Source organism: Sipha flava, unplaced genomic scaffold (assembly GCF_003268045.1).
Source record: "Sipha flava isolate LNK unplaced genomic scaffold, YSA_version1 46_pilon_pilon, whole genome shotgun sequence".
NCBI lineage: Eukaryota > Metazoa > Arthropoda > Insecta > Hemiptera > Aphididae > Sipha > Sipha flava.
In genome coordinates, this window is record NW_020273250.1 from 416,913 (window position 1) to 442,288 (window position 25,376).

A 25,376-nucleotide genomic window follows, 5' to 3' on the forward strand; every position below is an offset into this window, starting at 1 on the left:
TCATACACGTTACGATAATCGCTTGTGAAATAATATCAATAAAAGTTGTACAATCTGTCGTACAATTAATTGTTTCGTGTATAGTGCGCTTAAGAGGACAAATCAATTCATTCTCTACGTAATAGGTTCTTATAAATACTTATTATATGCTATACAATACATTTCATTCTGTGAAAATGGAAATGTGAATTCATCGGTTCTGAGTAAATAGCTCAGAATGTGACCTATGTACCTACCGTCTATATTGTGTACAAGTGCCATTAACAGTTAGATAAATAGTTTTGAATTTATGTTACATCGATGCTTTATACTAAATAGATTTCTGTATGCTTTGTGCTAGATAAAAAAAATGCACTTATACAAACAATTTTATCGGACCGATTGTAATGCGTCGTTTTATTATTCCCCATAATTCATATTGTCCGAAATCTCATCATATTTCGACATAATATGTTCCTAGTGATATTCGCTTGACGGAAAATGCTATCAGCTATTCAACCATAGGTTCAGTCACTTTATTTGTGTCGTCTGTTTAGGTCAAGTATCGATTACTGCAATCCTAACATTTCACAATACCACAATGGCAGAAACGATTCGAGGTAATTACCGTTTATGGCGCTTGTATCGATTCTGAACTTTTAAAGATATGTTTTAAATTTTGATTTCATCGATGTCTGTTAATCATGATGTACAATGTATGCACATATTGTCTAACGTAATTTATTTTTTGTAATATATCATTCGATACTCGTTTATTATTATTGTTTTAACTTATTGTGCGATTTTTTATTGTCTGTATCTATACATACACAACTAGAGGAAGAGGCTTGTAGGGACCAGTCCTTTAAATATTTCCAAAGGCCTTCTAAATGGAAAATAATGAACCTAGAAACTTATTTTTTTGTTTGAGATAATTTTATTCAATACACAAATATACAATTTTTTGTTAAAAATCCCGGGTTTTCTGTATAATCAGAGTTCTTTTATTTAGTTAATTGATCTATGAATGTAATAGTGTATAACAGTCGGTTTTATACTGGGTTTTGTATTTTTGACCAATTTTCTATACGATTATATTCAATGTTAAATTAGGAGGACTAGTTCTCTAAACACTTGAAGCTATATCAGTGAGTAAAAAAAGATTGTACACGTAAAGAAATTAGTAAAATACAGGTGTGAGATCGTAGCCCCTGCGATTCTATTTTTTTTTTTTTTGTTACTTAGAGCCCTTCCCTAAAATGTAAGCCCTAGTTTTGCCTATGTTTACGTATTAAAATAAATGTAATATATTAAAATAAATAGTATTGATATTAAATCAAAATGCAATTAGAATATTATTTGTTACCTATTACATTTTTTTACTTATTTAATGGAGTTTAATCGAAATCACTATAATTCCTGTAATTTTATGTATAGGACATAGTAAGTACCAACATTACGGCTACACAACAAATATCTTATTTAAATGTTTCTGTTATGATTTTTAATTTTAATAAGAAGTATTCTTATTTCACATCGTACGTAGTCGTTATAACAATGTTTTTCATTAAAATGTAATGCTCTGTTTTCGATAAAATCGTAGATATTTATAGTAGGGATAGGTACTGAGTGAGTGAGTTGATTTAAAGAATTGATTATTTTAGGTGAACAAGTTGAATCAGTGTACCAAAATTCAATGACTCAATAATTAAATGTTACCCACAAATACATATTTATATTATTGTGTATATCTGTAGTGTTATCTCCTAATTCTTATCAGTTCCTGATTTATCATTTTGTCAGCTCATGACTTGTGAGTTGTGTCAATTAACTACCTATAATATTATATGTGGTTCACTGAATTAATTATTATCTAAAATAAGACATATAGTTGATAAGAACTTTTTGAGTTAGGAGTAGACTCATTGAATCATATCATTGGAATAACCTTAGTCAAGTGAATTGTATCATTAAATTGAGCCATAATTCCCACCTCTAATTTACATCAATTGTTTTAAAAATACTTAGTCTTGAAGTAAATTAATGGTTATACTTCATGAGACTACACTGTTTTAAGTACTATATAGTATGTATTAACAGGATCGATGATCCATGTTTGTCTCATGTAAAAGAGGTAAATAACTTATTAATGATTTTTAGCGAAAGATATTTATCAGTTTTATTCGCGTATAATTGGTTTATACTGTTATTGAATATTGAGCACTGCCTTGATGACCTTATAATAACCTATTAGACCTATTAGAGATATTATACATACTTTATCTAATGTAACACATTAACTTAATAATCAAAAATAATATATTATATAATATAATATTCTTGAAAATAAAATCACTTTGTTGTAATTGATGGACACCTATTACAAAATATAAACACGTGTGATTGAAATTAATATTTAAATATCAGTTTTCAGCTGAAAATCACAACTGTCAAACTCAAAAGTCACCAAAAGGCGACTATATAAGAAGGGACACTTTACCTGACACTGATTTATCAACAATGGAAAAATCAGAATATTTGACTTCAAACGACAACCGGTGTCGCAGTCCATCTGTTAGTAGACAAGATGATCCTATAGTCGTGGACGTCGAAATTTACGATTGTCCAACAGTACATACACAGAGAGATGAAAATGTTTTATTGGAAAACGTAGTAGTCAACCGAGGAGTAATACATGTGAGTGTTGGATTTAGTTTATTAATAGATACAATACGAATGCAGTAAGTTGACTGTTCAAACATTTCGCATACATACAAAACATAATTTATTAAATAAATATATATATTATATAAGATGACAAATAACTTCTCAATTAATAGATAAGACATACATTAATATATTATTATCATTGAAGTCTAAAATTTACTCTATGAGCTTGTTGAAACGTTTCAAAGTTATATGATTATATTTAATAAATTACATTTTTATGTGGTTTTACATACAGAGTGATCCATTTAAATGGCTTCATTCGTTATCACACACAATTTTAATGATTTAAATTTTTATAAAAATCAAATATATATCATTGATGATTTTATAAAATTTTTATTTTTTACTAGTTCTTTTACATATTTTCAGAAAGATATTGAGAAAAAAAATGTTGATGTATGAAATATTCAATTTTATTTTGTTTTTGCTATTGATTAATAAAACTTAAATAATTATTATTATTGGTATAAATAACTAATTTATTTAAGTTAATTAGATTCAATTACTTAGTTTATTGTAATTGGTTAATTTAATAATTCGTAATATAATTACATCATAATTGTTATGTTAACCAATTTTAAGATGAACAATTAACTATAGTTAAAATATTAAAAATAAAAGATTTTTTTTATAACTAGGATAGAGGACTTATAACATTTGTATATTTGTTTTACACAACCAAAAAAATAGCAGAGTACGAAACAAATATGTTTCATGCCTTTACATAGCTAGTCTTGACATTTTATTTTGCATATAAATGCATATTTTGAGTTTTCTTTGATTTTAGGGCATATTTCTTGCATTTTATACTTTTAAATGCATATTTTAAATAATTAATAATTTTATTATTACTTTTCCATCGACATTTTTATTTAATCTAATATATAACCAAAATATTGTTGAACTAAAAATAATTTTAATTTTTGATCATATTTTTCCTAGAAACACGTCTTGATAATCGCCAATGTTAATTTAAGTAAAGTTCCTGGTTCAATAGGAAGAGTAACCCAAGAAAAAATAGATTATGTTTTAAAAAAAAATATCAGATTTTAATGTTTAATTAAAAATTATTAAAATTTTAAATGACAAGGAAACTTTAATGATGTTCTACTTGGAAACTTCTGAGTAATTGATTTAGTCTATTTTAAATACACACAATTAATTCGGTCGATGTAGTGAGATTGTTTTTAATGTTTAAAGTACTGTTCGCTGACAACAAGCAATTTTACCAATTCAATAATTTGAAAGAACATTTACTTAATTATCTACTGGTTTTAATAATATTTTTCTTAAATACTAGAAATTTTATTTTTTAAGGTCGGAAGAATTTTCAAGAAACTCAATTTTATAACCTATTTAGTTAAAAATGATTTATATATATTTTTAAATAAATTAATTTTGAAAAAATATAAGAGTATATTTTTAGTGTGTATTATAGTGTTTTTAAGTGTATAAGTGCTTTCATATTTAGTGCTATTTTAGAACTACAAGTCCTCTGCCTTATTTATATCGTATGAAATATTTTTAGTTGGGACTCAATTATGTTTAACATACCTTAAATAATTATTTTTAAAAGTTTTTCTGATTTATTAAAAAAAAAAAAGGGAATATAAAATTCATCTTCAGAAAATAATTAAGTAAACTCATTTTATAAAGTATACAGAAAATTATCAATAAGAACATATTCATTTTAATTGTTTAATTTCATAATTTGATAATAAATAATAAATATTTAAAATGTAAAATTCTTCATAATATTTTCTGGAAAGCTTTCCCCATTTTTATAAATTTGAATTTGAAATCAAATAATATTTTTTCACAAAATTTTTTAAAATTTAAGAATGACCAAAACAAATTTAAATTAATAAAGCAAAATAGTTGAAAAATTCGTCATGAATTGCTGAATGTATACGGTTATTCGTTATATCACTGATTTTATGTATCATTATCATTTATTAATCTTCAATAACTACGTCAATCGATTAATTGGTATAATATGTTTCTATGAATTTCTATCTTAGCAATTTGCCGTATGGTACAGTCGAAAATCAGTTATCCCGTTGTCGTATTTAATCGGCATACCGTTTGGTTGGCTGTTGCTCGGTTCATTCCAATATTTTGTGTGCGTCATCGTTCTAGGTGACATTTTATTAGATCCGTGGTACTTCACGTGTACTTGGATAGTAGAAGTCATTTCCACGCTTCCTATTACCTTATTTATCATAGTCGCCAAATGTCTATACGTGCGTATGGTAAGTGTGCGAGTTGATTATCGCATGAGACTTTATTTATAATTTATTATATTAATATTCATAAAATATGTCTTGTCAAGGTTGTAAAACGAATGGATCATAAGATCACACTAAAACTACGTTTATAATATAGACTTATACCTTGCTGTAATACAAATTCAATTCAACTCTCTTTTTAAGACGTTCATGATTATTTTTGTTTTGCGGACAGGCAACGCCGGTGGGAGGTTTTGCAGAGCTCGAAGCAAATTTTTTCTCGTAAAACCAAAAACCTTTTTTCTTGAACTTCTTAGTACTCATATGACATATTTTTCTATTTTACATGACTTATGTAAAAATATTTTTTTAATCGCATATAATTAAACAAAGTATTAAACGTGAACTCTTAGATATGTATTTTTTTTTATTACATACAAATTTTATTTTGATCGTATATTCTTTAAATTGTCATATTAAAATAAATTATATACAAATTACATTTTTAAGCTAAATACAAGTTTTACACAACAATGTAAAAAAAAAAAAAATATATAATCAGCTCATTAAAATCTAATAAGTCAGTTAGTATAAGTATAATAGGTCTTGTTTAATTGATAGAGTACATAAAATATTCCTAAGTAGTTTTTGATTATTTTGAATATATTTGGAAAATAATTACATGTTTTTAATACGAAAAATTTTTAAAAACTGTATTTTCTTTAGAAATCATAGAACAAAAAATTAAAAATAAAAAACAAAATTATAGGCTTACAAATTATTAAATCCTACGAAATGCATGAGGCCCCTAAAATAGAGGGGCCCTGGGCAGCTGCCTTTTCTGCCCTACCCATATGCCGGTACTGTGGAAAGAACAATAGTGTATATATTGTGTACTACGCAATAATACGAATAATATTATAGTATTAGTCATCACAAGGCTCGAAATTTGATGACATTAAAAACAGTAAAAAATGACCTGAAAAATATGCAAATATGGCATAAAAATGACAAAAAATATCCTTAAAAAATAACTTAGAAAAATTACAAATAATTGTTTTAAATTAATAAAAATACATTTTTTTTAAATATCTTACTCTATTTTACTTTAACATTTTATATAAATCTTATCTTATAAATCTTTTATATAAATCATAACTTACAAATTACTCAAAATATGATATAAAAAATGACAACAAATGCCTTTCAAATATGAAATAAAAAAATTATAAATATTTGTTTTATAAATTTATCAAAGCTTACAGATTACCAAGAATCAAAACCATTGCATTGTATATTACAGTGTATTTGATATTATCAAAAGTAAATGAACTGTGATTATCTGTTTATTTATTTTTAAATTTTTAATTATTTATAATTGGAAAAATTTTTCTCCACTTCCACTGAAGTGATTGCGAGACGCAGACGACCATTTACCGATGTTTTAACTTTCGCCATTTCGAAAATATTACGAAAAAATAATTAAATTTAGATATAATAGGTATTATCATTGATTATCAGGGCTCGGAAGTTCTAGCAAATACATATTTTTCTGGGTTCGTCTTAGAACATCCAAAGTAAGATACAAATATGTTTCAAACTACTTGGATATTATACACAAAATTTAATTTTGCTATTTTTTTGCATATTTGCAGGTTTTATTGCTATTTTGTTGATTTAGGGTTTATAGTGCTATTTATGGGTATATTTTCACATAATACAGGAAATAATCACATTTTGCTGTTAATAATGATTTAATTAGTTATAGTTTTAAAAATATTTTAATTATTAGAAATAAATAGACATCAATTATTATTTTATTTTTTCATCGACAATTTGATGTACTAATGTTAGTGACTAAATAAAATCATTTAATTATAAGTACACTTTTACAAAAATATTTAATCAATTTAACATTTTTATTAAGTTTATAACTCAATCAATCCAAACGTTTATGAGCCAAAATATTTTTAAAACGACGTTTAATTTTTTTTCTAATAAATTTATAAATTTTTAACATAAATACATATTTTTTGATTTTTCGTGGTATTTATAGCGCATATTTTAGAGTTTTTAAGTACATATTTAAGAGATAAAAAGTAACATTTTTAGTGCTACAACTTCTGAATCCTGTTGATTATAAATAGTTATAATCAATGGTATTATTCACTATAAGGCTGTGAACACATGGACGCGCGTTAGCACGTCACAAAACGCGCGTATGACCGTTCAGATGGCTGCGTGACACGCGCGTTGTACGGGAATGTACTTGTCAAAAACTATATTACTTAGTACAGTTCAGACTGTCATCAAGAATGGATGTGATAGATGTTGTGTGTTTATGAGTCGTCCACTGAAGGATAAGAAGATGCAGACAAATGAAGGAAAGGAAATATTGGGTTCATCCTATTTTAAAAACAAGGCTTTCTTTTAGTCTTTATGTCACATTATATCCTAAACTAAGATACCATGATGACACAATTTTCAATTACTATTGAATGTCCATTAGTGTATGTCCAAATAGTTTGATGACCTATTGGCAGTGGCGTTCGCAGGGAGGGATGATGGGGGATATATCCCCCCGTGGCCTTTTTTTTTTGTCTTAAACGTTTAAAAACGTATTTAAGAAACACGACGGGGCAGTCACGGTTAAATGGATTGGCGTTAATGAACATACATCTAGATATTCCATTATCTACAGAACAAATAATTTATGAATTTAATGTAAAAGCCAGAAGGATGAATTTCCGCCGGTGATATACGACTGCGGACGGTTCTTTTCGGGGCGACCTTTTTAATCGAAATTAAATACCAAATAAAAAACAACCGATAGGGAGACCAAGACAGCGATGGACTGACCGAATCAAAGAAGACCTCAAGATTCTGGGTATTAGAGAGGGAGAACAACTGGCGAAGAACAGAGAGCTGTGGAGAGGCGTAGTAGAAGCGGCGATGGACCTTCAAGGCCCGGAATAAGCCAAAAAAAAAAAAAAAATTATAGTTTATCAATGGACCCCCGAATATAACACTATTGCGGACACATGTTGCCAATTTTAAAAATAGAACTTCGATAATGTGAGAATGTGGAAATTCTGAGCGTATTAAGTTTAGTATGCAGTTACAAGTCACTTTTGTTAAATACTGCAGTTAGAAGAAATTAAATTGAATAAGTTTAAAAGAAACTCAAGCCTAAACTGAGACAATAATCCATAAACAAAGGCCGAGAAAAATCGGTGGCAAAAAAAGATTTAGATAGAATCAACTTAACTATTCAGAGCTATAATGATTATAAAAATCACCAAAACGTGATACAATATTTAAAAAAATTAGTTGTCATTAAAGGGGGAAAAAATATAAATTTTTAACTTTAAATGTTTATATTATATATTATTATATTAATAAACTGCGTCACACAACTTGGCAACGTTTCATTAAATTTCGACCGCAGTCGCGTCATTTTTTGAGTGCAAAATAATATCTTTTGTTATATAATGATCGTCTGCAATTGGATTGCAAAAAAGGTAAAGCGTCCGTAGTCGTGTTTCACCCATTTCCGCCTAGATTGATTTTTTTTTTGTAAAAATAATACATTTTTATTTATGACATCCTCCCCCCCCCCTCATACCAAATTACTGCACACGCCACTGCCTATTAGAGATAATTAAAGACTCTACTTTACAAATGAAAGGAAATTATAAAGGCAAGACAAAATTATTTGAATAATTTTATTCTTTTGTAAATTTTAATATAAGTGTAAATATAATAAAAGATTAATTACCTACATTTGTTTTTTTCTTATCTGAATCCTCAGGACCACTAAAAATAAGCACCAACTCTTCCCAACTTCTTCTGATTATGGTTTGGTTTGAGTACTCATGCGTTTTCATGTCCTGCCTAACCTGTCAAAAGGCCTGCCCTTTTTTATATTTCATTGATTAACGTATCTATTTAAATATTCATGTTTAAAAAAACACTTGTTTTCAAAAACTATAGATAAAAATTTGATCGTTTGCATCTAAACGCGTGTATCAACTAAACGGTCCGATTATAATATATATAGTATTTCAATCCGTAATATCCGCGCGTGTCTCACGGAAATAGAAACTAGCGTCGTTATCGCGGTCGACGCGCGTTGATCGCGCGCCATGTGAACGATGATTTGGAAACGCGTATACCTAAATACGCATGATCAATCGACGCGCATACACGCGCGTTAGCACGACACAAAACGCACGTATGACCGTTCAGATGGCTGCGTGTCATGCGCGTTGTACGGAAAATTCTAGTTAAAAACTATATTACTTAGTATAGTTCAGATTGTCATCAAGAATAAGTGTGATAGATGCTGTGTGTTTATTCGCCGTCCACCGAAGAATGAGAAGATGCAGAAAAATAAGGGAAAGGAAATATTGGGTTCATCCTATTTTGAAAACAAGGCTTTCTTTTAGTCTTACATTATTATTACATTATATTTAGTGTTACATTATATCCTAAACTCAGAGAGCACCATGACAAATTTTTCAATTACTTTAGAATGTCCATTAAATCATTTGATAACCTATTGGAGATAATTAAAGACACCTTAGAAATTGATCAAAATGTCCCATATGGCAGGCCTTTTTTCTATTTCATTAATTAACTTATCTATTTCAATTTCCATATTAAAAAAAACACTTGTTTTCATAAACTATAGATGAAAATTCGATCATTCACATCGAAATGTGCACGTCAACTGAACGGTCCGATAATTATACATGATATTTCAATCCTCAGTGTCACGCGCGTGTTCGCGCGGAAATAGAAACTTGCGTCGTTATCGCGGTTGACGCGCGTACACACGCGTTGATCGCGCGCCATGTGAACGATGATTTTGAAACCTGTATATCTAAATACGCGCGATCAACCGACGCTCGTGTATGTGCGTCCATGTGAATCTAGCCTAACACGACAATAGCGAATGTAATCGGTGATATAAAATCGTACAAGTCTTAAGTTGTTGGAATAATGGTTGACGAAGAACGATAAGAAGTGAACTAGTGTGAAATCAGTAAAAAATGACTAAAAATGTGGGAAAATGACATATATATTTCAAAAAATGAATTGAAAAATAATAAACACCAAAAAATGGGAAAAATAATGCAAAATAAAAATTAGTTATTCGGATTCACATGTTAATGAAACACATTTGTGGCCAGGAAAGAATCTTCAAAAAAGTTCCAAAAAAAAAAAATGTAAAATGCATCAACTTCCGAGCCTTAGTCATCGCTGTATACATAGTAATAATCAGGGCTAGGATTTGTATGCAACAGCATGTTTTTTTTGCGACTTCTGATTTTTGATTTTGTCAGTAATGTCGACGAATCACCTCATGATGAAATAAATGGTGATATTTTTATTTAGCATGTTTTTGCATATTTTGGTAAATAAAAAGCATATTTTACAATTTTTTATTGCATACAAATCCTAGCCCTGGTAATAATCTAATCGAAATAATTTATTTATTGATTATAAAGATAGGATGTGGTTTGTTTAATATTTTTGTGAAAAAATTATGTTTACTTTCAAAACTAACTAAATAATTAATAACAAATAATGATTATGATATAGTATGGATAATAGTCGTGTACATAATAATTTAAATTAAAAATAGGTGCATCACGTATGATGTGATGAGTTATAAGTATCATTTATTTTTAATTAATTTGGAAAATAATTATAAGGCTTAGTAAAAATTTGCAATCAATAAATACTACGAAGAAATACATATTTTCCTTATTTTTAAATATTTAGAATATCTAATTTTTATTTTTATTTTTTATTACCAGATTATTAGGTTTATTCTTTTCAAGGACACCCATAGGAAAATTCTCATGGGAGGACAACATTTTAATTTATCAATATATTCATAAATAGGAATGACCCACGATATAGAAAGGGGTTTACAATTTTACATTATACTATTACATTATATATATCAAACTGGGAGACTATAAAATAATAATTATTTAACCAATTTACCATAAAAGTAATTTATTGGAATTTTTCTTTAATTAATAATATAAATTGGACACTTAAAACATTAGTTATACCATTGATTATAAATTATATTATAAAATTTATAATCAATGGTTATACCTATTTATTAAAATATTAATTTACAAATATTATATAAATATTATGGTTGTGTACACATACACATACATACCGTATTTCTGGAAATACACAATATTTTCAGAATTGATAATTATTCATAGAATAGAAACGAAAAAGCGTATTGTTATTTATAGCTGATAACCTGATTTTCCAAACTAAATAGGTTTTTTATAAATAAATTATAGATTTTCATATATTAAATTAAGTTTTTTAATTCTATTTAAATAAATATTTTCTGATCATAGTAAACAATTTTCCAACATTTTTGACATTTTTCAGGGGAGACATGTCCCTCCCTTGCCTCCAATATGGGCGCCCTTGATTCTTTTAATTATTCTTGGGAAACATAATTTCCGATCTTTTAAAAATTTTAATTGGTACCTAAAATGGAAATCACATTTGTATACAGAGACAATTATGCAAATACTAAATAATATCATACAAATCTATATTTAAAAAAAATACATGAACGTATTCTGATAATTTGTTACAGTTTTATAAGGTCAAAGTTTAATAACAAATTATATAATATCGTTACGTGACTTAAAATCATCATATTATTAGGTCCTTTGCCTAGTGTATTTCAAATTCTTTATTTTTCTTTTTTAAACAATGAATAAAATGAAAACATTAATATTGAAATAATTAAAATAATATATTAATTAATATAATTATAAATATATTATTCATTGAATTTACATGAAACATTCTTAAAGAGGAAACCATACTAATGTATTTTCATTTTTTATCCGTGTGACTTGGCAAAAACTAATTTGGCTGATTTTAGTCATAAAGTACGTAAATACCATATATAGCCATAAAGTTAATATAAATTATAGGAAAAAATAAAATAATATTAATTATATTTTAATAGTAGTTACTTATAAGTTATAAGTCTTAGACTTTTTAATATATAAGACTTTTGAAATATTTTCTTTATAAATGGCTAATGTATGACTCATATCGTGTAAAAATGTAAAATGGTTTATTTTTAATTTAATCTATAAAAAATTATATAAAAATTATATAATGTCATATTATGTTAATAATTGTACATAATTCTTTACGTTTTTTTTTTGTCATTAAATTAATGATTGTTCGTAATATTAAAATATTTTATTGAGGTTAAAACTAAACAATTATTTTCGATATTATAGTTAAAATAACTGAATTAATTTTATACTCAAATTTTAGGTCTTTGAAATTAAGACTGTAAATTTTATAAGGTTTAGCTTAAAATTTTATATTCTTGAAAATAATAGGCTTCACTGTAACTTTAAATTTAAATAAAAACTGGCAACCGATAATTTATAGTATTTTTGAATTATATCTATTACCTTAATAAGAATAGTTAAACAACTTATAATTAAATTTAAATTTTCAGGCGATAGAAGTTAAAATTTTACAGCTATTCGTAATCTTCATCAGAATTATATCATTCTAAAATCAAAATATGCTTCGCTTCACTCAAAATATAAAGTAAAGTACCTTACTATAACGTATTATTTTTTTTTTTTAAATGCTACATAATATATAACAAAATTTTAGAAATATTTTGTATATAAAAAGTAAATAATAGTAGTAATGATATAGTATCATATTTTAGAAACTGGGCATCTATACATACATCATCTAATAGGAAGTTCTAATAGTGGAGTGGTTTTACACAGTAATATTAAAAACACTCGTAAATCAATATTGTGATTTGAATATGTGTCGATCTGTGTTATTTCAAAATCTATCTAGACGATGCATGGTAGTAACAATTACAAATGGACTAGTCTATTACCCGAAATACATTTTTATATTCTTACTCTATTTTGGTTGTTTACCAATTACATAGTAATGTTTTTTATTTTTCAATGGGTTGATACCCATTTAATGTATGAATTGAAAAATTCATTTTTGGCTGTAGGAATTTATGCTTAATACAATACTACTAGGTGTATGTAGTGTCGTAACTTAATTGCACGAGGCCTATGTGAATAAATATGTTAAAATCTTGAGACCATTTATTATTAAACACTTTTGAGTATTCGACCTTTTGAGGCCCATAATATATTATGAGGCCTGAGACCTATGTGCAATACACACTCTACACACCTGGTTTTTACGGCACTGGGTGTATGATAATTAGCTTTATTTATCTATCATGCATTATTATAATTTGATAGTGTTTGAAATTGTAACCAAAACATTCGGAAATTTACAATACTTAGAATAAAAAATATGATTATTGGTTTTACAACAATGACAACAATATAATAAATTGTTATGATTCTATATATTTGATTGTTAATAATAATTTTAATTTTAGGAAATATTGGAATATTGTGAAACAATTACATGGGCTCATTTTACATATATAATATTTCAAGGTTTGGCAATTTTGTTACTTTTACTACCAATTAGCGATTTATTTAAATATGTTTTCGGTGATTTTTCACGGCCAATCAATTTTTTAATTTACTGGACGGTATTCGCTTTTCCACATATTATGGTTTTATACTTTTCTTCATTTGGTTGTTGTTCCAAGGTATAATCATAGTTTATATTTACATAATCATTTACAAATGACGTTAATCAATAATCATTGTAATCATATTTAGGAAAATTATATACATAAATAGATTAATGAAAATATCTATTTAATAGATGTATTTGAATATAATACCATTCATTTTAGAATATGTGGGTACGTCATCATTACATTCCTTAATTAAAATCGGTAGCGCTAATATGCATGAATTAGCTAGAAGTCCCTGTATTATAGACACTTCTAGCTAATGTTGAAAGCAATTATATATAGAATCTATAATCTTTGCTTTCAACTTGTTAGAAACAAGTTTTTTTACAATAGAAAATATGTGCTATCAATATTAATAATATGATGACATATCTGTAGTATATTATAAAATCAATGGTAATGCAAGTAATTTTTTTAGATAAATAAAACGATCAGATATTAAACATGATATAAGTTTAAAAAAGTATGAATAAGAAAAATAGTTTTAGATTCCGAAAAATAATAATATTAATAAAAAATCTTTTGATCTTAAAATAATTTATTAGTTTTTTTCCTTAAGAATATTTTTTACAGCAATAGAAATATATAAATTCATTTTATTTTAAGACCAGTGGCGTTCTAAGGAATTTTCAATGGGAGGGCTCTGAAAATTTACTAGAATACAAAAGTGGGGGACTCTGCCCCCCCACACCCCTCATAGTCATAATAATTACAAATTTTGTACTGTTTTAAAAAACCACATTATCACAAATTGTCACCAAATTGTTAAATTGATAGCGTGATCGTGTCATAGAACATGTTCTATGGTCGTGCTTCAATCCAACTTGATAACCGTGATACTGGTTATTAATGACGTTTAAACCACTAAATTATAATCAATAAAATCAATAATCAATTATTATTAAACTACTGGAATAATTTAAAAAAAATACGGCCAATGGGGGAGGTTCAAACCCCATGAATCCCCCCGTAAGTACGCCACTGTTTAAGACCAATTATGTACTAGGTCATTTTTAAAAGTTTTAAAATTCTTAAAATGTCTTCTTTAAATTACAATTTTTTTAAATTATATGTAAATAAAGTCGATAAAACTAATATTTAAAGCTTTAAACTTATTTTTATTACTTTTAAACGTGTAAGTATTTCGGAGCCGTGTTAAGTATCTAAACGCCCCGGGACAAATTTTTTTTGCTCCCCTCTACGATTTAATTACTAATTGTTTTCTTAATATATAAATCTCCATGGAACATCATATTCCCACATATTACGAAAACTAACTGAAATATAATATGCAATTTTTGTTATTTATAATTATTTATTATTTTAATTAAAAATATAGATAACAAATTAATGTTTAAAAATAAACGATCAAGGCTGACAATAACAATAAAAACAATATATTACTTGGAAAATATTACTTATTAATATCAGTTTAAAATATTTTGTTATAATATCCGAATTTGGGGAAAGAGGTTTTCTTTATCGCCTATCGTCGTTGTGTTAATCTATTTGGCACTAAGTGTATTAAATTATACTCGATTCTGAAATAGACCTTATAATACGAGAAGATATATTTTATCTTTGTAGTTCGTAATATTGATGATTATAAATATTTAAAATATAGTAGGTATTTATAATGAATGGTAATACGCAGTAGACAATACAGGCCACAGTTGATACAATTGTAACGGATTTTATAGGGATTTTCGATGAGAAAAGCTAAATAGATTTATTTTGTCATGGTTCACCACGGTGTCTTTTGTTTATTATTTATAAAATTATAACATATTTGGTGTTCGAGGCATATAAATTTTATATAGCATATAAAATGCAAATAAAGGCGCCCCCTTACCTTCATAAAATTACGGCACTCAGGGAAAATTGCCCCTTGCCCCCCCCCTTAACACGGCTCTGAAATATTTAAATTTCATTTGATAAATGAATTATTAATGTAATGTAATAACTTTTTAAATTAAGTAAGTTGTAGTTTGTAATAATATGTAAAATTAATTACACTTTTTATTGATTAATGGTTATTTATTAGTTTATATATTTGTGTTTATAAGTGAATAAATATATTTTCCAGATGTTTAATGCATTCTCACGTCATTTGCATTGTGCTAATAGTTGGAATAAACAAGGACAACCAAAACGAGTACATTTTGAAACAAAAAAGCAGCAAGTGACAGCTACACTAAATCATGTTAATAACATCGAACTTCAAGAACTGAACTATCATCCAATGCTTCGTAGCAGTAAAGATTCACAACTTTCTATTAACATCTATAAACATTTAAATGAATGAAATAGTTATTCGTTTTTTTTAATTTAATTTTAATTATAATTATTATATAAAAAAAATTCTTGAAAATAAAGTTTGAGATAATGTTCATTTTGTAAAAATTATTGCTTGTTTTCAAATTGGTTTTATACATTTTGTTGTTTAATTGATAGATTATTATGAATTATTTTAATAAATAAAAATGTTTTCTTTATATTATTTTCATTAGGTAAATAAATAATTTTTGAACGTCGTATGAAGTAATGATATTATTTTATTTATTTAATTGAATAATTCATTTTAATTTTAATAAATTAGATAAAATATTTAAAAAGATTTTTTCATTTTAGATTCTCAAACTTCTCAACACGTAAGTAATGTATTAGTTTTGAAAAGTAAATTTATTTTTAATGCATGTAATAGAGCAGCATCAAACTTTTTTTTCTTATAATGTTAAATATATATAATAGGTAATAATAGGTAATACCATTGATTATAGATACCAATGCTATCTATAATCAGTGGTAATACCAATATCAAATTTTTTTTTATTTCTTATTGCGTGTTATCATTTGTCTTTTTTTGATGTATTAGTTAGAACGTTTAAATAATAACTCAACTGCAATTTAATCATTATTTTATTTATAAAATATTCTAAGCGTAATTTATTAATTCATAACGTAAACTGGCATGAAGATGCTTGCATTTATTGGACTAAAACACATCACTATATTGGTCTATTCGGGACTGCTTTATATACCCTGTTCTTGTTTGATATTGTGGTCCTACCTTTTCCCTAGAGAATAATAGACTTAACCAAACATGGACTGCGTTATGTTTTATATTTTAATAATTACACCGATCTGTTAAAATTAATGAGTTTCTGTATAAGTTATAATTAGACCACGGATTTGTATGTATATTTATTATAAATATTTGTATATTTATTCTGGTAGGTTTTTGATATGCTAAGTTAGCACAACATTTGATTTATGACATAACGATTAAAACAATCACATTTTTTTAGAGCATATTTTTGCATATTTCGATACTTACCCAATTATTTTTATTTTAAGGGCTTATTTTACATTTTTAATTGCATATTTTACCTTTCAGTGTATACTTCGATGTTTTTTTTATTTTATTTATTTTTGATATATTTTAAATATTTACTAGGTATTATAATATAAGAAGTAAATCTGTTTATGAAAATTGTAGAAAGTAAAATAAAAAACGAAAACTACGACATACTATAATTTAAAATTTTTAAATGACGCAATTCAATCAATTTAAACTCGCAAACATTTATCTCCAAATTAAATTATATATTTTTTAAAAACTCGCCAATTGCTTTTGTAGATATGGAAAGATAATTTTCAAGATATAAAAATTTATTGACTGACAAACGCCAATCAATGGTTTTTGAAAATATAACAAAAATGATTGTTGTACAACGCAAAGTAAATTTAGGAAAAACAATTAATTTAGGGTATATTTTTGATTTCTCTTTTCCTTATAGATGAAAACTAACTACAAAATTATTTAGGTTAGTAAATTCCTTTAAAATGAAGAAAAAAAAATTAACAGTAAGATTACATAATTTTAAATGTCATTTTTTTATGAATTATTTTAAATAAATGTTCAAAAATTAAATAATTTTTTTTTTTTTGCTAAATTTCGAGTGCATATTTTTTTTTTTTTAATGTAAATAATATTCCATGTTAAAGATTTTTAAACGCATATTTGGTTGGTTTTTAATGCATATAAAACCCGCGCTATAGTTATTATCAGTCACTTTACACAATATACTTTACTAAACAGAATACTTTATGCTGGGTTTACACAATGCGTAGTACTTGTTACTCGCACTCGCTCATTGCTTGAGCGTTCATACGACTTTCGCATTCACACTCGCACTCGCACTAGGCGTTAGGTATTAGTAGATAGTAACATAATATGATAATCAATGATAATAATATTAAATATATTATATATATTAAATTGTAAAATTAATAGTAAATTAGATTATAATTCCTAAAATAGTGATTAGAAGTAAATAATATATTATTAATTATTATAATATAAAAAATTAATTGTCAAGATCAATTAAGTCGTGAAAAAGTATATAATGGACCGTTGTATCGTATAACAAAGTTTGAATTATAATTCAAACATAATAATTTCATCAACATAGATGAAATAGAAGTTGAATTAAGAATTATCACAATTCACAGTGTGCAACATGCGCCGTACACGTGATAATACAAATGTTACTAAGCACTAATACTAATCATTAAGTGGTCACACGTTGCGAGTGCAACCGCGAGTAGAGTAGAATCGTGGAGGGGATAGCTAATTGTCGTTAATAAATAGAACGGCGTTCTTTTCACTCGCACTCCCGGTTATACTAAGTACAATTTTTTCTGTTTACACACAATGTGCAAGTACGAGTGACAAGTACTAATGACAAGTACTACGCATCGTGTAAACCCGGCATTACTTGAGTGGTGAACGCCCCGCGACTGCTGAGTCACACACATGTGTTTATATTTAACAACGATATAATTGTGTGACGTGTATTCGCGAATTCGTTTATCCCATGATATTTTAGTCATTGAACCTGTGCTACTGGTGCCTATTAGAGATCTGAACGGGCCAGGCTAGTACTGGGCTTGGACCAGGCCGTACCATAATACAGTGGTGTGCCGAGATAAAAATTTTTTTGATGCCAATTGCAAAGTTTAGTTTACCATTCACCCATATTTAAACTCATCTCATTCAGAACTCATATCAATATTTCTCTACCTAAATATGTACGATAATTATGTGATTTATGTATTATCATCCAACAACCACCCACCCCTTTTTAACTTGATGCTTGGGCTTCATTTAGACCTATATTCGGTACGCCACTGCCATAATATAAATATTGGCCGGTTGGTAATGAGAAGGATCGTAGTACCTATTTTTTTGGACCGGGCCGGTCAAAAATAAAACTTTCTGAGTATAATATAAAATTACTATATTAATGACAATTATTGTCGTTAAATAAGGAAATGTTCCTAAACTAATGGAGTAGACTTCACAAATCATTATTATTGGTCTATGATATTTATAAACAGATCACTGATAAAATCAAATAATAAATATTACAAACGGACCTGGGTGGGTTGGACTGCAATAAAAATATTACAACCGGGTCTGGTCGGGTTAGATTTCAAAAAAAACATTAAGGATCGGGCTTGGGCGGGGTAATTTTGTAAGTTTTGTGTCGGACCGGGTCGAGAAAAAATGATCCATGCAGATCTCTAGTAGGTACCAATCTATAATGATTATAATAATAGTTATTCTAATGCAATGCTTACTATATATGTGATCCCCCCCCCCCCGTGCAATGGTAATCGTAAGGGCTTATGTGTATGTAACACTCTACTAATTGTTCAAAAATGAATTTTGAAAAAAAAATTGATCGGACCTGTGTAACTATTTCGACAAGTGACGAAAAAATTTTTTAGATGTAAATAGTTCCAAATCTCAAATACTATATTCGCAGCTGCGTCTGACTTGGAATTTAATTTTCGACGTTAAGTGTTTCGAAATAATTTTATCGTAGTAATTTCCTAAGTCACAGGCCACAAAGCAAATTATTGTATTAGTCATGGCTTATAAAACCGGCTTTGATAAAAAAAAATTATGTTTGGCGACTACCGTTGAATTATCGAACGGTCTGACGGGTAAGCGAACAATTGCGTTGTGTGCCGCCGTTATTTCCAACCATGCGCAAACATCTGCTACTCTTTTTATCGACGTTTCGCTGGGTCATCGTTGTTCCATGATTTTCTAGAACATTCTAGAGGGGCCACGTCATTGCTCCCACCACGGGTAGCAGCAGCAGCGTTGCCGACGACTACGGCCCATTCTCCGTTTACGTTCATTTGCGCTGCTCACTTCTAAGCTGTTTCACGTTCCGGAACTCTCACTCGTCGGCCAATACAAAATGGCGGACATCTGGGCACAGGCGTCGACAACGGTAAGCATACCTACTATTGCTTTGTAATAAATATTCCGCGTTGTAAAATAACGTCTCGCATTTGAGTTAAACAATATCTGTGTTACGTAATTGTTTTTATGATTCCTTATGTTATACCTACTTTCGTGTTAATATTTTTAATTTTTCGACGTGTACTCTATCCGATGTAACATTATCGATTTATTCTGTCTACCCTTGTAATACACCTGCAATATGCTGGATCACTGTAATTTCACCGGTTACGATTCATTTCGTGTTATAGGTACTGCCAATGCTGTTTCAATCGGAATGGCGGCGGCCGTCAATCGACGTAGCAGTGCGTTACGACGTGAGAGTAGACTTTGTCCCGTAATGAATCACTTGGATTTTTGTAAGTATTTTATGCGCTTATATATTTTATACATGTTTGTGAATCGGTTATTGTAAATTCGACTATTTGTTATTTCAATTATTAGTTACCTATAGATTAATTTTAAAGCACTAATTTACAAATATAATATATAGGTATGTATTATAAATATATACATTCAATTAATTTGTATAGCTTTCGGTGTTTTTGAGTCAATACGGTTTAATCCATTTAGTTACATGTTACATTTTTTGAAATCGATTTCAATTTAGTTATACGTGACGCACTTTATATTTTTTTTCGCGTTCCGCTATCGAATTTTGCTTTGTTCGAGTGTGACCTCGGAGTTACCGCCTCCTCTCTTTACCCCTTTCTTGCTTCCCCACCATACCTTCGGCTACCATGGCTACAAGCTGTGTTGCGCCGACGCCGTGTGAATTTCTTCATCGCGCTATCGATCCGTTTCTCGTCTTGTCGGAAACTCGCTATTGTTCGTTTTTTTATTTTCGCGTTGATTTTCCATTCCATGCCTCAACGTTGGAGGTTACATCGGTCGCGATAAATGGCGTCGTCACTTAGTAATTACTGATCATTTTTTTTTTTTTTTTTTTTTATTAATTATTTCGACATGTATATTATAAAAATCAAGTTAGTTTTAAACACGTTCATCCACTTGCGTTACTCATTCACTTATTATTATAGTATGATGAATTCTTGAATACAAGGTCATTGTTATAAAAAAAAATCCTCAAGATTTACATTCTAATGGTAAAAACTCAATAAAGTATTAATTCTTTTTCTAAATGACCTCGTATTTTTATTTATTCTTTTTTACATTGTGTAGACTGAATAAAAAATTACGACGAATAAAATAACTCAATTATGAGTGGTTTCTATTAAGCAACTTCTATATTGTAATCGAAATATTGAAGTTACTGTTTAGACAGAATGTCGTAAAGCATAGACTAATATATTTGAATACTACTTTTTATGGAATAAAAATTAACATTATTCATTATCATTCAGTGGTATTGGTCTATAGTGAATAACCAAATGGAAGGTTCACATTATATTACATTTATTTAAGATTCAGAGTAGAATGGTGAGGAACTATTTAAGATAATTAAACTAATTAAGATTAGCTGATTGGTATACTACAGTTTTTCTAAAAGAAGTTATTATTTTTATTTATAAATAATGACTGCAATAACAGAGTTTATAACTCAAGTTAAACGAGACTGTGATAAATGATTGTGTCACAACGGATAGCACCATATTCTGGTATAATATTATGTTTAAATTTTCATTACCTGTACTTTGTTACAAATATAATTTTTTCTGTCAATTATTAATTCATTATCGACGATTTATTGAAGATCTTGTTTTAAAATAAACTGCCTTGTTGGTGTTCTCTGGTCTCGCAATTTTTTTCATTTGTTATTAATGTTAACAATTCATTTTAGATATTTTTAAGTATAAAGTTTGAACTTCTGTGGTATAAATACGCCGCGAGGAATAAATATTGTTTTTTATAGTGAGATTGATAAAAATATGTTGTAACAAAAATTTCTTTCATACGAATATTATCGATAAAAGAAACTGTTTACATATTAAAATATTCTTTAGGTAATGAATACAAATTTTGGAGTTTTTAATATTTCCGTCTTTTGGATAATTGTTGTCTTTATTTAAATTATAAAATGTTACATAACATTTAAACTGTTATTATTGGATACAAACATCAAATAAGATAAATATATAGATATTTATTCTACTAATTTAATAAAAAGTGAGCAATCGATATAGATCATGGCTATTTTACAATTAAATATATGTATTTACTTATTGCTATTACTTATTACTGCAGTTAGTTAAAATTCATGTTATCAATAAAAATATTTGATGATATAAATATTGAAAAGTATAAAGACCATTTTCTAAAACTTATTACTCTCAATTTCTATTGTTTACGTTTTTAAACAGTGATTGTTGTTATTAAATGAAATTATATGCTTTGTAACAAATATTATCAAAATATTAATTTTTTTCTTCATATTTCAGTGTGATCAGGGCGAAATAAATTAAAATGTTTCTTTGAGAAATTAAGTTTCGAAACTTATTTACTTAAGTAATCAAAGATCTTTTTTAAACATCTTGAATGTTGTCATCTAATTAAGACAACGTCCAAAGTATGTAATATTTTTGAAAAATGTTTAAGGCAATTTTAAAGGCCAATCATTTAATGTTCACAAAATTTCAAATTACTTTAATAACTTTAATTTAATTTATTTTTGAATTTAAGAATTAAATTAGAAATTCTCAGTCTGTATTATATAATTTTTAATCTTTTCACACTTGACTTTTTAAATTTAAAAATTAAAATAGTTAATTAATAACATTTAAGCTATTATTTATTTACTTCATTTTGTTGTACAGATGAAATGTGAACATGTTGACTTATTCATTGAGAAATGGTTATTTTGTAAGTAAGGATTTTGTACTAAAAAAGGTAAGTCATTACCAATGTTATTTTTATACAATATATATATATTATATATATACATATATATACATACATGGATTTTATAAGATACAATATTTTCATTAAAGGTAGAGAAGTGGGTTATCATTACACAATTATTTTACCAATTGGATTGGTATATAGTATTGTGAATCCAACATCACATCATTATTATAATTCAGTCATCATAATACAAAGGTTGGAAAAGTTCTTCACAGTTAAACCCTGAGTTAGGTGGTTAATTCTAGGGTTTATTAGATGGTTATTATTAATCCATTGCTATATTATTAGCATGTCCAGTATTGAAGATTACTACTTCTTCAATGCTAAACTATTTATATGTTGACTTAATCTGCGTCTTATCAACAGCTTCTAAGGTATTCTTATCAACGAACAATTTTGTTTAATGAAGCAACTTGTAAAATAATTTTATTTTTAGTTCTATGTTCATCTAATATGTTCTAGATTTTCCATACCTACCTCATATATTAGAAGTTGGAGTTAATATATGTAATGGATGGTCCATAAGACGATGTGTTTAACATATAGACACAGGCGGATATATTTTTGTATCTATTACCTTGTATTAGCAAAGAGGTTCGTGGAGTGACTGGTGATCAACCCCTTATCAGCCCCATCTAAGTTGCCGTAGACTCAGACATGAAGTAAACTAGTGAACAAACAAATTATAAATACTAACTTAAATTAGGCTTTAGGGCTTAAAAATTGTCAAGTATATTTATTATGTACTATTTTATTTTCCATAAGCTTAATTTGTTTGCATAATATTTATCTAACAAAAGTGACTCACTATTTTTTGACCTTAAGTATATTATGTTTCATTCTATACTGTTGTATAATGAAATATTAAATAAGTCATCTTCATTCTTATATTATCTTTAGTTTTTCAAAATATAATTGATAATTTTATTTTGCGTCATTTTTTAAGTACTTTTTTCAATATATGTAGAAATTCTTGAAACTAAGAAGTCATAGGTAATTCTTGTTTAAATATCTATACTTATATCTATATTTTTTTTACTTAAACATAACTAATTATTGTATTTAATTTTTAAGTATTAAATATGTATGGGTATAAAAATATCTACAGTTAATAAATTTAATGATATATCAATGTGATAATTTTTTGTTGGAATAATTTTTAAAAAAAAAAATTTGATAGCAAACAATATTGTCTGTATTTTTTTTTCGTGCAGATAAATTATTTCACACTAAAATAATAAAAACTCATAAAAGTAATATTATTAATAATGTACCTATTTTATTATACTAAACTTAACAATAATTTTATTTAATAATTATTTTTGAACGAAATTTCATGATACTAAGCATATTATTAATACAATTTTATCTTGAAAATTAGATTTATATAGATTGACTTGGAAACGAACGATAACCATGAATTTTAACGCAAAACAGTTTTATTTTCATTATATAAAACAAAAAATGTCAATTACAATATTTGGTGTGTATTATATTTTTAATGATTATTAATTAAAATTAATCATAATACTGATAAGTAATATTGTGATCTGCAACATGTCATGGGATGATAAATACATTTAAAACCAACATCTACCTTATTGATTGCTTTGCCCGTGAAATGTCAAGATACATTGAACTAATACTAGAAGATTGCAGGATGTAAATATATTTTATTTTTGTAATTTCTAATTGATGTCACTGTTATAACTGACTTTATTGATAAAATTATCTTTTTTGAACCATGGAAAAATTTCTAACTTGGATCTCAATTCAATTGATTTGTTCAATTTTTTTTCTTTTTTTTTTTATAGGTTTTAATTTTATATAAGTGTTAAACAATAAACAAAGTTTGTTTTTAACAAATTAAAATTTATTTTTAATTTTATTTGAGCATTTAGTATTTATAAATGTATATTTTAATTTATAAGTATAATTTTGTAATTTTTTGAATTTATTAATTGACTAATAATTAAACATCTATTTATAGCTCTTTAGTATCTATGTATAAAGAAGTATGAAATTTTATTTAAAATTTATTTTAAAAGTAGTATGGTTTATTTCTTCAAACCATATTACAAAGGTATTTTTTTGAGATATAAATATGAGTTTTACATAAAAATAATTTTCTAAATCTGAAAGTTCTTACATATTTCATATCTTCAAAATTGGTTCCTAATGTTGAAGAATAAGCATAATTTAGTATTTGTTCAGTTTTTCTCAGGTATATCTATTTTTATTATTGGTAGTGTATAATAAAGTTTCCACTCAAGAAGTTTTGCAAAGAGTGTTTAGAGAACTTGCCATTATATGTATGGTAATTGTTTGATTTGAATTAAAGGTTTGTAATTACTATATTTATTAGTTTTAAATTTACCAAGAGTTATTAGCTATTTAAAGTTCTTAATAATAAATACATTGTTTTTAATTAATTTTTATTATTAGGTATGATTTTAAGTTAGTCAATAGTGTAATTTTATATTTTGTTATGTCGGGATATATAAAATTTATATCATATAGAGTTAATTATTTATGAAGGTATTTACTAAAAAAAAAAAAAATATTTTGAATTATA

General features: G+C 26.8%; 1 protein-coding gene and 1 long non-coding RNA gene across 2 annotated transcripts; both read left to right on the forward strand.

The window, feature by feature from the left end:
- The first annotated feature begins 1,980 nt into the window (after positions 1–1,980).
- LOC112689763 lies at positions 1,981–15,922 on the forward strand. The gene is made up of 5 exons (XM_025563602.1): positions 1,981–2,113; positions 2,407–2,676; positions 4,731–4,961; positions 13,408–13,626; positions 15,704–15,922. Exons 1-5 carry the CDS (start codon positions 2,036–2,038, stop codon positions 15,920–15,922), a joined length of 1,017 nt encoding a protein of 338 aa, XP_025419387.1. The 5' UTR covers positions 1,981–2,035.
- A 3,895-nt stretch (positions 15,923–19,817) lies between these two features.
- Positions 19,818–23,645, forward strand: LOC112689796. The gene is made up of 5 exons (XR_003149147.1): positions 19,818–19,928; positions 20,191–20,298; positions 22,714–22,786; positions 22,888–23,175; positions 23,264–23,645. It is a non-coding gene; the product is annotated as an uncharacterized LOC112689796 (long non-coding RNA).
- Positions 23,646–25,376: the final 1,731 nt, after the last annotated feature.